At 40.8% G+C, this 16,942-nt stretch overlaps 1 protein-coding gene across 1 annotated transcript in view; it reads right to left on the minus strand.

Moving 5' to 3' along the window:
• CCDC30 (coiled-coil domain containing 30) overlaps positions 1-16,942 on the minus strand; it is a 118,975-nt gene that overhangs the window by 39,832 nt on the left and 62,201 nt on the right. The window contains 1 exon segment of the mRNA XM_048220523.2: positions 954-1,133. Coding sequence (XP_048076480.1) covers positions 954-1,133 — 180 coding nt within the window.

A 16,942-nucleotide genomic window follows, 5' to 3' on the forward strand; every position in this document is an offset into this window, starting at 1 on the left:
GATGAATTTTCTTATAAAGGGCGAGAGAGTAAATGTTTTAGCCTTTGGGGGCCACATGGTCTCTGTCAGAATCACTCAAATCTGCTATTACAATGCAAAAGCAGCCAACCGAAATATACAAACAAACAGGTGTGGCTGTGTGCCAATAAAGCTTTATTTACAAAAAGAAGAGGCAGGTAGGATTTGACCCATGGACTCCTACTGACCAGGGGATAAGAACTCTATCGGTTTTACCTACGGTTAAACCCTCAGTAGCAACAACATTGCCTGCCTAGATTATGACTGATGCTCAGTACATATTTGTTGAATGTTGAATTCCAGAACTTTAGATAGGGACTTATGGAAACTAGGTCCCTAATAAATTTTTACAGAATTGAACCTCAATTAAAAGGAAGCACTATTTTACACAATGGTTCAGTTTGAATATTTATATGGTTCATAAAATTTAGATGACTCTGTGGATGGCAGTTCTACGTGGATTATTTTAAACCAAGCATGTTTGGGGGATGTCCTCCTAACTTTTTGATAGAACAAGTTTGCCCTCCTATGAATTGTACCTCGGAGCAGTTGACATTTGATTCAACCAATAATAATGGATACAGCTCTTAAGGATAAATAAATCTATAGATAGAACGAGGGCAGGACCTCTAGCATGTGGGGTCAGGTCATTCAAATTTAGTTAAGTGTTAAAAGTTTTAGCTAATGATTCCAAAAGATCGTGTTTGTCGCATTTGTAAGTTGACAGCGTACACAGGCCTTCAGCAGCAGGGCAACCACTCAACTGTGTACCTACTTGGTCGGGCAAAGTCCGAGTGAGTCATCAGACAGCTCAGTTGCCCACCCACCTGGGGGTTCTATCATGAATTATGCAGTTGGGGAATTTGAATTCGTTTATCCCCAGGGCCTATTAGCAACTGAGACCCTCCGATGGAGGCTATGACCTCTAGAATTACCTTAATGCTTTCTTCCTGAAGTAGACTATTATGCTGTTTCAAGTCCAGGTTCTTCCCTCGCTCGTACCGGAGCTCTTTTTCAGCCGAGTTGCACAGAACCTGGAGCCGGCGCAAATTCTGATGAAGCTGTTGTACTTCCTCTTGCTGCTGGTGTTTCAGTTTTTCTCCGGATGATGGATACTAAACAAACGTTTTAAAAGAGAAACGTGGGCAATTTGAAAGAATATTGGTAAAACATGGGTCCCAGCTGTCAGAAGCAGAAATGTCAGAGAGTGATTATTCACACGTAAATATTCTTGGAGTTGGCTAACCTCCAGCAAATTACTCTTTGTTGTACTTAGGGCCATTTGGTACATGTTCATATAATTTAACTCCTGTTATTTTGGAGTGAAAATATCAAGGAAATTATCTGAGCAAAGCAGTTAAGCATAGACAACTAACTTTCTTATTTTTCATACCAATGAAGGGAAACAGAAGCACGGACCATTTTAGGGTAAAACAAGCTTTAAACGGGGAGTTCGAAGAGCCAATATGTGAAGAAGGAAAGCATGAATATGTATGCATTGTGTGTGTGTGTGTGTGTGTGTGTGTGTGTGTGTGGTATCTGTTGGCAAAAAGAAAGAGAACATTTACAAGAGATCTTAAATTCCCAGTCTTCTTTGCTTTCCTGTTACTATCACGATTCTTCTTCAGTCACTATTCAACCACCGCACACCCTCCTGCAGGTCTCCAGGGCAATAAAACCAGCTTGACCAAAGGAGGAATCATGGGGTTTTCTAAAAGGTAGGCTCACATGGGTATGCTATGTAGATAAAGAAGTCAACCTTATCCAATTCAATAGATAACATATGTTTAGAGTTTCCTGAGTCCTGGTCCAGTGTACTTCCTGCCCATGACTTTCTGGAAATCCCATGTCATTAGTCTGGTTCTCTCTTGCTTACAACAGAATTGCAACACAGAATTCCCCAAGTCCAGTAAAGACCTTGAATTCCTATCTTGGTTTAGTCAAGAAGGCAGTCTAAATCCAATTTGCTTGTTCTAGAGCTGCAAGTGTCTAAGATCCCTAGAAAAAATTCTTTAATGGAATTATAATGTAATTATTTAAGAACCCTCGCTTTGGAATTAGTTTCAGTCCTGAATCTATCTTGAAGAAGTTAGTTTCTCTGCTTTTCATTTTCTTCATCTGAAAATGGGGATAATAATGAAAACTGCCGGATGGAGTAAAGGGTAATTAAGATAATGCACGCAAGCACTTAGCACAATGCCTAGCACGCAGTAAGCACTCAGTAACATTACCCAGTACTGTGGGTGCTACCCAGCTTTATTTTAACTCCCTTCTGCTTCCATCTGAAAACAAGAGTTCTCCTGAAGGTTGGAAACGCTTGATCACCAATCTAGCTTCTTATTTAACTATCAGATAGCAGGTTTTAATAACCGATTAGTAACCAGCAGCCCATATGGCCACTGACCATGCCCAAACAGAGATACACAAGAGACACACCCCCTTTATACCAATGTACAGAAGTTTTTAGCCTGTTTTGAAGATGAGAAAAGCCAGAACAATAGTTCTTCTTGCCTACGTTCTCTAGTCAAAGTCACTTAGCCAGAGTAGAAATGCAAATTAATTTTCATGAAAGGCAACTAACTAGTAAAGAAGCTACCAGTCAACCAGTCAAGTGGCCAACATAAAGAATCTCTACTTTTTCCCCACAATGTAAATTGCTTCCTGGCAGAAAAGTTATTATAGAGGCATTTAGACTCACTCAGGCTACTAGGAACCATGTAGGAGTGCAAAGTAAAGTACTTAAACATCCTTTCTTGACCAATCAACAGATTTATTAAGCTAATTATCCTCTCCGAGTCTCAGCTGACTCATCTGCGAATTAAAGGCATAAGACCAGATGATGCGTACATAATGTCTCTTCAATTCGTAATTCCTTAAGAATTAAAATGAAACAAATCGGAACCAGTGTTAATTATATTAATTTTATAGGCTTAAGATCTAGCTCTTAATATTTTCAAATATTATCTTCATACAATAAAAATTTAATATGAGCCAAATCCATATACTGGTCCCAATGACAAGATCATTCCTTTTGTGGAAACAATTAAAGCCTATGAGCCTTAAATACAGTGGATGTGGATGGAACAGGCTATGCAACCTGTGAAGATATCAATCATCAAACCAAGTCCCCTTGCCCAGACTCCCTGCTTATCAAACATCCTTCAGATCTGTATTTGTCTTTCTCAGCTCTCTACAGGCGAATGCGTTGTTCATTTAAACATGATCAAGTGCTATTTATAATTAATTATTACAGATAATACTAACTGACATTCCGGTTTCACGCAATAGTCTTGAAAGTTTGGTTTAATGTGAGTTTACCACCAAGACACAGATCTATTCTAGGGGGACTAATGCATCAAGTTTTGGAACCTTCGAGCCTAAGGGCCAAACCCCGAATAAATTCACCAAGATAATCGATAACAGAACATCCTGGGAGGGCTTTTGGGAGACAGCATGCCAGCCTTCCTTAGGAAATAAGCTCTACATGAGACCTGTATGCTTTCTTTGAATTTCTCAGCAAGGGGAAGCAAATGACATAGGGGTTAAGAGGTCAAGTTCTAGAGTAGACAGACCCAGGTTCCACCACAATGTGTCATTCTGGGAAAATTATTTAACCCCTCTCAAGCTTCAATTTCCTCATCTGTAAAGTGGTGACTTCGTTGTGCTGCTTAATACACACAGGTATTTAGAACAGTGCCCGGAACAGAGCATATATTCAATAATGTCGTGGAGAAACACGAAGCTAGATTTTTAAACCTATAAAATTAAGCTAATTAATGGTGATTCCAGGTTGTTTCACAAACACTGGGGAAGTAATTAACTTGAATTCAGCTATTACAATCTTACCTGGAATGCTGTTGAACAGCTGAAATTAGGCCACCAAAGGCGATCAGCAGCCAAAGATGATGTCACAAATACAAATGAACAATAGAGCTCACCTACTTACTCATAAAAGAGGCTCTCACTGTTCTTTTTCTACGTATTTACCGTCTATACACTTTAAAGTTTGACACCTGGTCTCAAGCTACAGTTGGTTAAATGTGTGTGTTATGAGATTAAGAAGATGCAGCAGTAAGTAGCTCGGCACTAGACACTAACCCGACAACAGGGGTGAAGACCGAAAACTTCGCATACACAAGAACTAAAGGCAGAACAATTTACAGCCACCAGTACGTCCAAGTACCCTCTACACAGAAAAAGGTTCGGAAATTATCATTGCACAGAACGCTGAAGAAAAAAACAAACATCTGTGTAAAGCATCTTTCCTTCCTTGCCTGCTTAAAGAAGTGAAATAGTGTGTGTGATACTGCTTTGGGAAACGGAAAGTTCAAAATATAAATATGTTATTTTCTCCCACGAGGCCCACATCTGTCTTGATTCCTGCTGTATGTGTCCTAACAGGGCCTGACACGTCATAAATACTCCATTAATAACAGTCGGATAAACGAGTAAGAGTAACTTACCCTTCTTTCAATCTTCCAAAGTCATTACTATGGAACAAAATTACTGAACTCTGCAAGAATTCAGTGAAACCCTAGAGGCTATGTGGTATAAAGGACCATTTGTCCTTTCACAAAATGGCTCTTCTCCCAGATGCCCCATATAATTTGTATATATTTAATCGTTTTTCACTTCCCTCCTGGGTACTGAGAGATGATTCTTCAAATAATGAGAACGTGTACATTAAATAAAATTAATACATGAACCAGGGTGTTACTTGTCATACTCTCTAACTCACTGTTCTGTAAGTGCATTGATCATTTTAAGCGCATAAACCAAGATTTTACAGACTTTGTGACCATGGTGTCCAGCCTCTGCCCAAGTCTCCTATGCTGCTCACTGCCCAATAAAGGGACTGTCTGGGGGATTTAAAATTAACCTCTTTTTGAACATTTGATGTCATACTCCCCTTTGGTCTTCTGAATAAATGCAATGGCTCCCTTCTCTTTCAAACATATGAGCCTCCTTTCAGGGATCTATTTTCCTTCTTTACTGTGACTTGCCTCGTTTTCAGACCCTATATCTGAATCACTTTTCAAATATACTTTTGACTTTACTATTACTCGGCCTTTTTTCCCCTATGTATACCTGAAGCCATTTTTAAATGTATATTGCCAGTGTTTTGAAGTTGGTGTATGTATGTGTACAAAGGCCTCCCTCTGTGGATCTCAAAATAATTCCTAGAAAGGCACCTGTAGGGAAATCTTCATGTGAACAAGAGAGACCCTCACAACTGAGGCGTAAGTGCTGAGGTGCAGTTGGCAGTCTCTCCCTCGATTTCTCCAGCAGGCAGAGCTTGAGTAACTAGCAAAAGCCAAACTTACAAACAGTTCCAAGTCTGTGGTCTTCTCCTCACCCAAACTAACTATTTTGTAATTCTAAGCCAGGCACGATGAATAGAAAACGTGGCACAAATCCTGCCCCGCCCTATCCTGCCTCCCCAGGGCAGATGTTGAGGACCAATCAGCGTTTCTTCCTGCTGAGCCTTAAATGGAGCCTAAGAACCCTTAGAACAAAGTGTATCTGCTGTCGCGCTTAGCTCCCACTCTGGTTGCTATTTTATTACCATTCAGGACAGGGTGACGATCTTGCTTAACAACATACATTAACGTTGATATAAAAATGGTGCTTACATGCAGAGCTGGCCAGAGGACATGGACCTAGTCAGAGCGTGCGTTTACAGCACCTACCTGGGCACTGGTGTCATCTGAACTATCCCCTGAGCTCTGAGACTGTAGGAGGCTCTCATTTATACGATTCAGCTCTTCTCTAAGCCTCACGATTTCCTCAGGCTTCAAGGTTGACTGCTGTCCTTCACCCTTCATAGCTTGGTTCTGTTGTGAGTCCTCCTTCTGCCTCTCCCTCGGCAAAGTGCCCTCCTTTACTGACTCCTCTGCAATTTCCTTCTGCTTACTTTCTCCTTGTTCAGGACTTGGTACAAATATAACAACAGAAAACTGTCAAAATTCTCATTATAGTAGCAGAATATGGACCCCCCCCAAAAAATCAACCAGTACTGCAAGCAAATTTTTCAACTTGAATTCTGTAGCAGAACAGTTATCTTACTCTTATAAATAAATTTTAAAAACAAATGAGTCATATTTTTTTTTACTCACATTCAGGGAGGTGACCCATTAGAGGTTTTTGTTCATAAAAAATCAACCAATTCAAATGAGCTTTTCACTTTTTCAACATTAAGTATGGCATAGGGCAGACACAGCTTATAAAGATTTTTTTTTCTAATTACTCAGTAAGCTCTAGGCACTTCGGCAGGCACTGGGGCTACAATAGGACATAATCCCTGCCCTAAAGGGCTTACGGTTTAGGGAGAAATAAGGAAAATACGTGAGTAGATTACACTAGCAGTAAGTAATCTGTGGACTGATGGATGACTGGGCACAAACCAGGCAAACATAAAGTTATAGGTGTGCATACTTGCACGTGTGTATGTATAATGGGTGAAGGCGCTGGTGTGGATGGGAACAGAGAAAAATAAGTGTTCCAGGATGACTTAATAAATGAAATGGGTGAAAGCCTGGAGGCACAAGAGAGAATGTCCTTTAGAAAGATCATTTGGACGCCATGTGGTGGGAAACCCGAGACTGTAGTGATCCATGTGATAAACAATGATGACTAGAACAGGATGGTGGGATGGAAACAAGCAGTGGGTTCTAGAGATATTTAGAAGACAATACTGACAAAATTTGTCATGAACTGGATGTGGCAGGAGAAGAAGAAAAAGGAATAATGGACGACACCTGGATTTCTGACTGGGGCAAACAGGCAAGTGGATGGTAGACCAAGAAGGGGGAATGTGGATAGAGATTGGAGAGATGCCTTTGGAGAGGATACAGATACAGAAGAACGGGAGCAGCAGCCGTGGGATTGGGTAATGCGAGCCAAGGGGAAAGGAGAAAGTGAGAGGAGGAGGACCATTCTAGACAGACGCCTGAAGACCTGTAAGGAACAAGCAGAGGAATGAGAGGCTGAGAAGTCAGAGAAGGAGGAGGAAAACCAAGAGACTGTGAGCCGCAGAAGCCACGCGGACGCGGAGGGAATGTATCTTCATCGGTCAGACAGTGCATGACACAAACATGCAGAGTTTATTTTGATTCATTCTTTGCAAATTTGTTTCAGCTACCTCGGAGCCTAGATGGCATGCTTCACAAATTATAGTTGGTGCTCAAATTCTTCAAGAAGACAATCTGGCAATACAGATCAAGAGCCATAAAAATGTTCAGACCCTTTGACTGAATAATTGACTACCAATGAATTTACTGCAATGGAATAATTCATAAGAAGAAAAGAGCTGAATGTATAATAATGCTCATAAGCATGCTATTTAAAACAGTGATTAAATGGAGGCACAGAAATGGCTAAGAGAATCAAAGGTAAATCAACTTGAAAGTGGTATAAAAATTATTTATCAACATGAAAAATACTATTAAAATAAAATGGTAGAACAATAAACTATATATTTGTATGTATATGTGCAGAAACATACATAATACCATGGGAAATGTATATATAGAAAAAACTGGAAAGGAACAGGGGAAAAATTAGGTCTAGGGAGTTTTTTTTCCCTTTTAAAATTCCTTTGGCATTGTACAAAACAAAAGAAATATTTTATTTTGAACTTAGCAGGTTCTTTTTTTGTTTTTGTATTTTAGAGAGAGTGTGAGAGGAAAGGGAGGGGAGGGGCAGAGGGAGAGGGAGAGAGAGAATCTTAAGCAGGTTCCATGAACAGCACAGAGCCCAACATAGGGCTTGATCCCACAACCCTGAAATCATGACCTGAGCTGAAATCAAGAGTCAGATGCTTACCCAGCTGAGCCACCCAGGTGCCCTAACTCAGCAGGTTTGTAAAGATAATATACTCAAATTATACAAAACAATATAAAATAAAGACTAAAAAGCTTTAAAAATAAATTTCTGATAAAATAACAATGATTTTTTTCCATCCTTCACAAACTCTTTTCCTTTTCCTACTCCCAGTGGAAGCCAGATACACTTAAAGACTGGGGAAAATGCAAACGTACACCACATAATTTTTAAAATGGAAAAACCAACTTCTGCTTCTGGGAAGACGGAGTAAACCTACTTTTCCCTGTTTCTCCCACCAAGTACAACTAAAAACCCGGGCATTATATATAAAACAAACATAAGAAGACTCTGAAAGATAGAGAGAAGGTAGGCCAACTAGGGTACTCAAGAGCTGAGGAGTGACAGGACTGTGAGCTTCCCGGATTTTAACTACTTTACTCCAGTCAAACACCACAGAAAAGAAACTGTAGCCCCACCCTCACCCATGTCAGCCAAGGCCAGGAGCCTACACTTCCACCTCTGCCAAGCTATCATGAAGCACCCCAGCTACCCCGTTGGGGTGGTGTCACAAGCCAACAGGGAGCTGGGACTTTCATCTCTGCCAGGTAGTTATAGACACGGGGAGTCTGGACTTTCACCCCCACCTGGCAGTGAGGAGACTCCTTTCTCCCTTTCCTCTAGGGTGGTGTCAGAGGAGGCCTAGTGGAGAGTAAGGCTTTTCACTAACAAGACCACACTTACCCACCTCCATGTGGTATCATGGAGACGCAGTGGATAGCAGTAACAAGGCACTCCTCCCTCTTACAGCCAGAGCAGTACAAGCAGAGGCCTCTCACCCTCACCTGCAGTAATGAGGAGCCCCCTTTCCTTGGGTGTCCATGGAGCTTGAGTGGGTAAGCTTGACTTGTACCCCTCACCTGGGGTAGTAATAAGACAACACCATCTTACTCCCCCTGCCAGAGTGGTATCGGAAGAAGCCAGTTAAACTGAAGGCTTAAATAAGACCTAGAGTCTCATAATACCCAAAATATTCAGATTTTAATTTAAAATTACTCCTCATACCAACACCAAGGAAAATGAGCAAAAGGTAAAAATAGATGATAAAACCAACATGTCAGAATTATCTGACAACAATTTTTAATCAGCCATTATAAAAATGCTTTGATGAGCACTTATGAACACAGTTGAAACACATGAAAAAATGTGGTCTCAAAAAAGAACTATAAAGTCTTGGCACAGAAATAGAAGATATAGTGGAGGAGTTAAGATGGCAGAGGAGTAGGAGACACCGTTTTCAGCCGGTCCTCCGAGTCGAGCTGGATAGGTACCAGACCAGCCTAAACAACCACGGAACCAGCCTGAGACGCAGGAAGACGCATCTGGATCTCTACAAATGAACATCTCCAGCGCTGAGTATTGAGGTACGAAGCGGGGAGCCATGAAACTGTGCACAGATATCGGAAGATAAACGGAAGGGGGAGGGAGCCGCCGCGTTTGGGCGCCGGGAAGCAGCAGCCACTTGCACGGGGGAGCGGGCGGGGCTCACGGTCGGCACCCGCAAAACAGCAGACTGAGACCGTGAGCTGGGTGCGCGCGCCACCAGGCATCTCGCGGAACACCGGAATCCCGGTGCGCTCACAGGATCCAGACTGAGACCGGGAGATCCGGAAGCACGCGCGGGGCGGCTGGCGGCTGGCGGCATTAGAAACACAAAGGACAGAGATGCGCCGGCCCTGGAAGTGAGGGGTGGGACGCCGGGTGTGGGGAGCACATCCCGGGACGCTGCAGGGTTGAGCAGCACCAACAGAAACAGAGTTAAAGTGGCCAGAACATTAGTAGAGAACGGGCCGCAATCCCTCTGTTCTGTGACAGAGGCTGAAATTTGGCCGCTGCTGCTCTGACTCTCAGAAGAGGCACAGCAAACCGCCAGGGAAAGCCGCCAGAGAACAAAAGCCTGGAAATACCGGCTCAGGGAGTGCCCATCCCCATCCCCTCTCGCAGGGGACACGGAAACTCTACCCAAACATGGCTGCCTGAGTATCGGCGCGGCAGGCCCCTCCCCCAGAAGGCAGGCTGAAAAATCAAGAAGCCCACAACCCGGGCACCTGGGTGGCGCAGTCATTGAGCGCCTGCCTTCGGCTCAGGGCGTGATCCCGGCGTTCCGGAAAGGAGTCCCTCATCGGGCTCCTCCGCTGGGAGCCTGCTTCTTCCTCTCCCACTCCCCTGCTTCTGTTCCCTCTCTCGCTGGTTGGCTGCCACATAAATAAATAAATAAAATCTTTAAAGAAGAAGCCCACATCCCTAAGATCCCTATAAAACAAGGGGCACGGCCTGGGACCCAGTCAATAATTTGGGCTCTGGAAACCCCGCAACCTCTCCTCATCAGAATGACAAGAAGGAGAAGCCCCCCCCAGCAAAGAAAAGACAGTGATTCTGTGGCCTCTGCCACAGAAATAATGGATATGGATGTAACCAAATTATCAGAAATGGAATTCAGAGTAACGATGGTCAAAATGATGAGTAGAATTGAAAAAACTATTAACGAAAAGGTTACTGAGAATATAGAATCCCTAAGGACAGAAATGAGAGCGAATCTGACAGAAATTAAAAATTCTATGAGCCAAATGCAGGCAAAACTAGAGGCTCTGATGGCCAGGGTCGCAGAAGCAGAGGAACGGGTTAGTGAATTGGAGGATGGGTTAATAGAGGAAAAAATGAAAATAGAAGATGGTCTTAAAAAAATCCATGCCCACGAATGTAGGTTACGGGAGATTACTGACTCAATGAAACGATCCAATGTTAGAATCATCGGCATCCCCGAGGGGGTGGAGAAAAACAGAGGTCTAGAAGAGATATTTGAACAAATTGTAGCTGAAAACTTCCCTAATCTAGCAAGGGAAACAAACATTCGTGTCCAAGAGGCAGAGAGGACCCCTCCCAAGCTCATCCATGACAAACCTACGCCACGTCACGTCATAGTGCAATTCGCAAATATTAGATGCAAGGATACAGTATTGAAAGCGGCCAGGGCAAAGAAATTTCTCAGGTACCAAGGCAAAAGCATCAGAATTACGTCAGACCTGTCTACACAGACCTGGAATGAGAGAAAGGGTTGGGGGAGCATATTTAAAGCTCTTTCAGAGAAAAACATGCAGCCAAGGATCCTTTATCCAGCAAGGCTGTCATTCAGAATTGATGGAGAAATAAAGACATTTCAGAATCGCCAGTCACTAACCAATTTCGTAACCACAAAACCAGCCCTACAGGAGATATTACGGGGGGTTCTATAAAAGTAAAAAGGCCCCAAGAGTGATACAGAACAGAAAGTCACAGCCAATACAAACAAAGACTTTACTGGCAACATGGCAACATTAAAATCATATCTCTCAGTAATCAGTCTTAATGTAAATGGTTTGAACCATCCCATAAAACGCCACAGGGTTGCAGATTGGATAAAAAGAAATGACCCATCCATTTGCTGTCTACAAGAGACTCATTTCAAACCCAAAGATGCATTCAGACTGAGAGTAAGGGGATGGAGTACCATCTTTCACGCAAATGGACCTCAAAAGAAAGCTGGGGTAGCAATTCTCATATCAGATAAATTGGATTTTAAACTACAGACTATAGTTAGAGATGCAGAAGGGCACTATATTATTCTTAAGGGAAGTATTCAACAAGTGGATATGACAATTATAAATATATATGCCCCCAACAGGGGAGCAGCAAGATACACAAGCCAACTCTTAACCAGAATAAAGAGACATATAAATAAAAATACATTAATAGTAGGGGACCTCAACACTCCACTATCAGAAATAGACAGAACACCCTGGCAAAAACTAAGCAAAGAATCAAAGGCTTTGAATGCCATACTCGACGAGTTGGACCTCATAGATATATATAGAACACTACACCCCAGAACCAAAGAATACTCATTCTACTCTAATGCCCATGGAACATTCTCAAGAATAGACCATGTTCTGGGACACAAAACAGGTCTCAACCGATACCAAAAGATTGAAATTATCCCCTGCATATTCTCAGACCACAACGCTCTGAAATTGGAACTCAACCACAAGGAAAAATTTGGAAGAAACTCAAACACTTGGAGACTAAGAACCATACTGCTCAGGAATGACTCGATAAACCAGGAAATCAAAAATCAAATTAAACAATTTATGGAGACCAATGAGAATGAAAATACAACAGTCCAAAACCTATGGGATACTGCAAAGGCAGTCCTAAGGGGGAAATACATAGCCATCCAAGCCTCACTCAAAAGAATAGAAAAATCTAAAATGCAGTTTTTATATTCTCACCTCAAGAAGCTGGAACAGCAACAGAGGGACAGGCCTAATCCACGCACAAGGAAGCAGTTGACCAAAATTAGAGCTGAAATCAATCAAGCAGAAACCAGAAGTACAGTAGAGCAGATCAACAGGACTAGAAGCTGGTTCTTTGAGAGAATCAATAAAATTGACAGACCCCTGGCAAGACTTATCCAAAAGAAAAGAGAAAGGACCCAGATTATTAAAATTATGAACGAAAAAGGAGAGGTCACGACGAGCACCATTGAAATTGGAAGGATTATTAGAAATTTTTATCAACAGCTATATGCCAATAAACTAAGCAATCTGGAAGAGATGGAATCCTTCCTGGAAACCTATAAACTACCAAGATTGAAACCGGAAGAAATTGATTCCTTAAACAGGCCAATTAATTATGAAGAAATTGAGTCAGTGATAAACAACCTTCCAAATAACAAAACTCCAGGCCCAGACGGTTTTCCTGGGGAATTCTACCAAACATTCAAAGAAGAAATAATACCTATTCTCCTAAAGCTATTTCAAAAAATAGAAACAGAAGGAAAGCTACCAAACTCATTTTATGAGGCCAATATTACCTTGATCCCCAAACCAGGCAAAGACCCCATCAAAAAGGAGAATTACAGACCGATTTCCCTAATGAATATGGACGCCAAAATCCTCAACAAGATACTTGCTAATAGAATCCAACAGTACATTAAAAGGATTATCCATCACGATCAAGTGGGATTCATACCTGGGATGCAAGCGTGGTTCAATATTCGCAAATCAATCAGCGTGATACATCATATCAACAAGAAAAGACTCAGGAACCATATGATCCTCTCAATCGATGCCGAAAAAGCATTTGACAAAATACAGCATCCTTTCCTGATTAAAACCCTTCAGAGTGTAGGAATAGAAGGTACATTTCTCAATCTCATAAAAGCCATCTATGAAAAGCCTACTGCAAATATTATTCTCAATGGGGAAAAGCTGGAAGCCTTTCCCTTAAGATCAGGAACTCGACAAGGATGCCCACTCTCGCCACTATTATTCAACATAGTACTAGAAGTCCTTGCAACAGCAATCAGACGACAAAAAGGGATCAAAGGTATTCAAATTGGCAAAGAAGAAGTCAAAATGTCTCTCTTTGCAGATGACATGATACTCTATATGGAAAACCCAAAAGAAGCCACTCCCAAACTATTAGAAGTTATAGAGCAATTCAGTAACGTGGCAGGATACAAAATAAATGCTCAGAAATCAGTTGCATTTCTATACACGAATAACGAGACCGAAGAAAGAGAAATTAGGGAATCCATCCCATTTACAATAGCACCAAAAACCATACGTTACCTTGGAATTAACTTAACCAGAGACGTAAAGGACCTATATTCTAGAAACTATAAATCACTCTTAAAAGACATTGAGGAAGACATAAAAAGATGGAAAGATATTCCATGCTCATGGATCGGAAGAATTAACATAGTTAAAATGTCCATGCTACCCAGAGCAATCTACACTTTCAATGCTATCCCGATCAAAATACCAAGGACATTTTTCAAAGAACTGGAACAAACAGTCCTTAAATTTGTATGGAAACAGAAAAGGCCCCGAATCTCCAAGGAACTGTTGAAAAGGAAAAACAAAGCTGGGGGCATCACAATGCCAGATTTCGAGCTGTACTACAAAGCTGTGATCACAAAGACAGCATGGTACTGGCACAAAAACAGACACATAGACCAATGGAACAGAACAGAGAGCCCAGAAATGGACCCTCGGCTCTTTGGGCAACTAATATTTGATAAAGCAGGAAAAAACATCCGGTGGGAAAAAGACAGTCTCTTCAATAAATGGTGCTGGGAAAATTGGACAGCTACATGCAAGAGAATGAAACTTGACCACTATCTCACACCATACACAAAAATAAACTCCAAATGGATGAAAGACCTCGATGTGAGACAGGAATCCATCAAAATTCTAGAGGAGAACATAGGCAACAACCTCTACGACATCAGCCAAAGCAACCTTTTTCATGACACATCCCCAAAGGCAAGAGAAACAAAAGATAAAATGAATTTATGGGACTTCATCAAGATTAAAAGTTTCTGCACATCCAAGGAAACAGTCAGAAAAACTAAGAGGCAGCCCACGGAATGGGAGAATATATTTGCAAATGACACTACAGATAAAGGACTGGTATCCAAGATCTACAAAGAACTTCTCAAACTCAATACACGAGAAACAAATAAACAAATCAAAAAATGGGCAGAAGACATGAACAGACACTTTTCCAATGAAGACATACAAATGGCTAACAGACACATGAAAAAATGTTCAAAATCATTAGCCATCAAGGAAATTCAAATCAAAACCACACTGAGATACCACCTTACACCAGTTAGAATGGCAAAAATAGACAAGGCAAGAAACAACAATTGTTGGAGAGGATGTGGAGAAAGGGGATCCCTCCTACATTGTTGGTGGGAATGCAAGTTGGTACAGCCACTCTGGAAAACAGTGTGGAGGTCCCTTAAAAAGTTAAAAATTGAGCTACCCTATGATCCAGACATTGCACTACTGGGTATTTACCCCAAAGATACAGACGTAGTGAAGAGAAGGGCCATATGCACCCCAATGTTCATAGCAGCAATGTCCACAATAGCTAAATCGTGGAAGGAGCCGAGATGCCCTTCAACAGATGACTGGATTAAGAAGTTGTGGTCCATATATACAATGGAATATTACTCAGCTATCAGAAAGAACGAGTTCTCAACATTTGCTACAACATGGACAGCACTGGAGGAGATAATGTTAAGTGAAATAAGTCAAGCAGAGAAAGACAACTATCATATGTTTTCTCTCATCTATGGAACATAAGAACTAGGATGATCGGTAGGGGAAGAAAGGGATAAAGAAAGGGGGGGTAATCAGAAGGGGGAGAGACTATGGACTATGAGAAACAAACTGAGGACTTCAGAGGGGAGGGGGGTGGGGGAATGGGATAGACCAGTGATGGGTAGTAAGGAGGGCACGTATTGCATGGTGCACTGGGTGTTATACACAACTAATGAATCATCGAGCCTTACATCGGAAACCGGGGATGTACTGTATGGTGACTAACATAATATAATAAAAAATCATTGAAGTGAAGCTCGGAAAAAAAAAAAAAAACACAAAACTATTAGCCTAATTTTTAAAGTTATATAATATATAAAATGCGTGTATAGGAACAATAGAAGAATATATGTAAAAAGTATTGATATCATTATCTTTGAGTGATTTTTTTAATCTTCTTTCTTGTGAATTCCTATAATTCCAAATTTCCAGAATGACCATATATTGCTTTCGTAATGAGAAAAAAATAATAAATATTATATGTGTGTGTTTGTAAAAAAAAAAAAAAAAAAGAAAGAAAGAAATAGAAGATATAAGGAAGACCCAAATGGAAATTTTGGAACTGAAAAGTATGATAATCAAAATAAAAACTCAAATGCAAAATGGACTTATATTGTAAAAATATACATAAAACACAGGAGAGTCTTCAAGATTTAAAGTTAAGCAGAGTTCTGAGACTTAACACCAAAAGTACGATCCATAAAAGGAAAGACTGATACATCATCAATATGAAAAACTTCATGCTGAGAAAATCCTCGTAAGAGGGTGAACAACAAGCTACAGACTAGGAAAAAATAACTGCAAATCACATATCTGACAAAGGACTAATACTAAAATTCATAAAGAACTCTCAAAACTTAACAGTGAGAAAACAAACCCGTTAGAAAATAGGCAAAGACACAAAAGGAGACTTCACTAAAGAGGACAGACAGATGCAAATAAGCACATGAAAAGATACTCAACATTATTAGCCTTCAGGAAAATGCAAATTAAGACTATGATAAGATACCACTATACACCTACCGGAATGGCTAAAATTTACAAGTGACAACACCAAATGCTAGTGAAGATGCAGAGAAATTGGGTCACTCCTATATTGCTACTGGGAATGTAAAATGATACAGCCACTGGGGGGAAACAGGTTAGCAGTGTCTTAAAAAACAACAACAAAAAACCCCCTAAACATATGGTTACCACACGACCCAGAAACTGCACTCCTGAGGATTTGTCCCAGAGAAATGAACAATTACATTCATATAAAAACTTGAATATTTATAGCAGCTTTATTCAAAACAGCCCAAACTAGAAATAAACTGGGTATCTTCCAATGGATGAACAGTTACACTGTGGAATAGCCATACCATGGAATACTACACAACAGTCAAAAAGGATCCAACTGTTGATACAGAAATCTAGATGAATCTCCAGAGAATTATGTTGAGTGAAAAATGCCAGCTCCAAAAGGTTACGTATTGTATGGTTATATTTATATAACTCTCTTGAAATGAAAAACTTACAGAAATGGAAAACAGACTAATTTGAATTAGAATAGGGCCTAGAGTAAAGAAGTGGGTGAGGGAGGAGGAATGTTGGGAGGGAGGGTCTATAAAAGAACAACATGAGGGATCGCTGTGGTGATAGAAATGTTCGGTACCTTGACTGTATCAATGTCAATATCCAGGTTATGATATTATACTGTAATTTTACAAGATTGTACCAATGAGGGAAACTGATAAAGGGTACATGGGATCTCTCTATTATTTCTTACAACTGTATGCATGTGAATTTATAAGTACCTAAAAATAAAAAGCTTTCTTTAAAAAAAAGGCAAATATGAAATGGTGTTTGATTTGTTACATTTAGAAGGGCCAATTACTTTATAAAGAGTAAAC

The sequence above is a fragment of the Ursus arctos genome, unplaced genomic scaffold (genome assembly GCF_023065955.2).
Source record: "Ursus arctos isolate Adak ecotype North America unplaced genomic scaffold, UrsArc2.0 scaffold_12, whole genome shotgun sequence".
In the NCBI taxonomy this organism is placed as follows: domain Eukaryota; kingdom Metazoa; phylum Chordata; class Mammalia; order Carnivora; family Ursidae; genus Ursus; species Ursus arctos.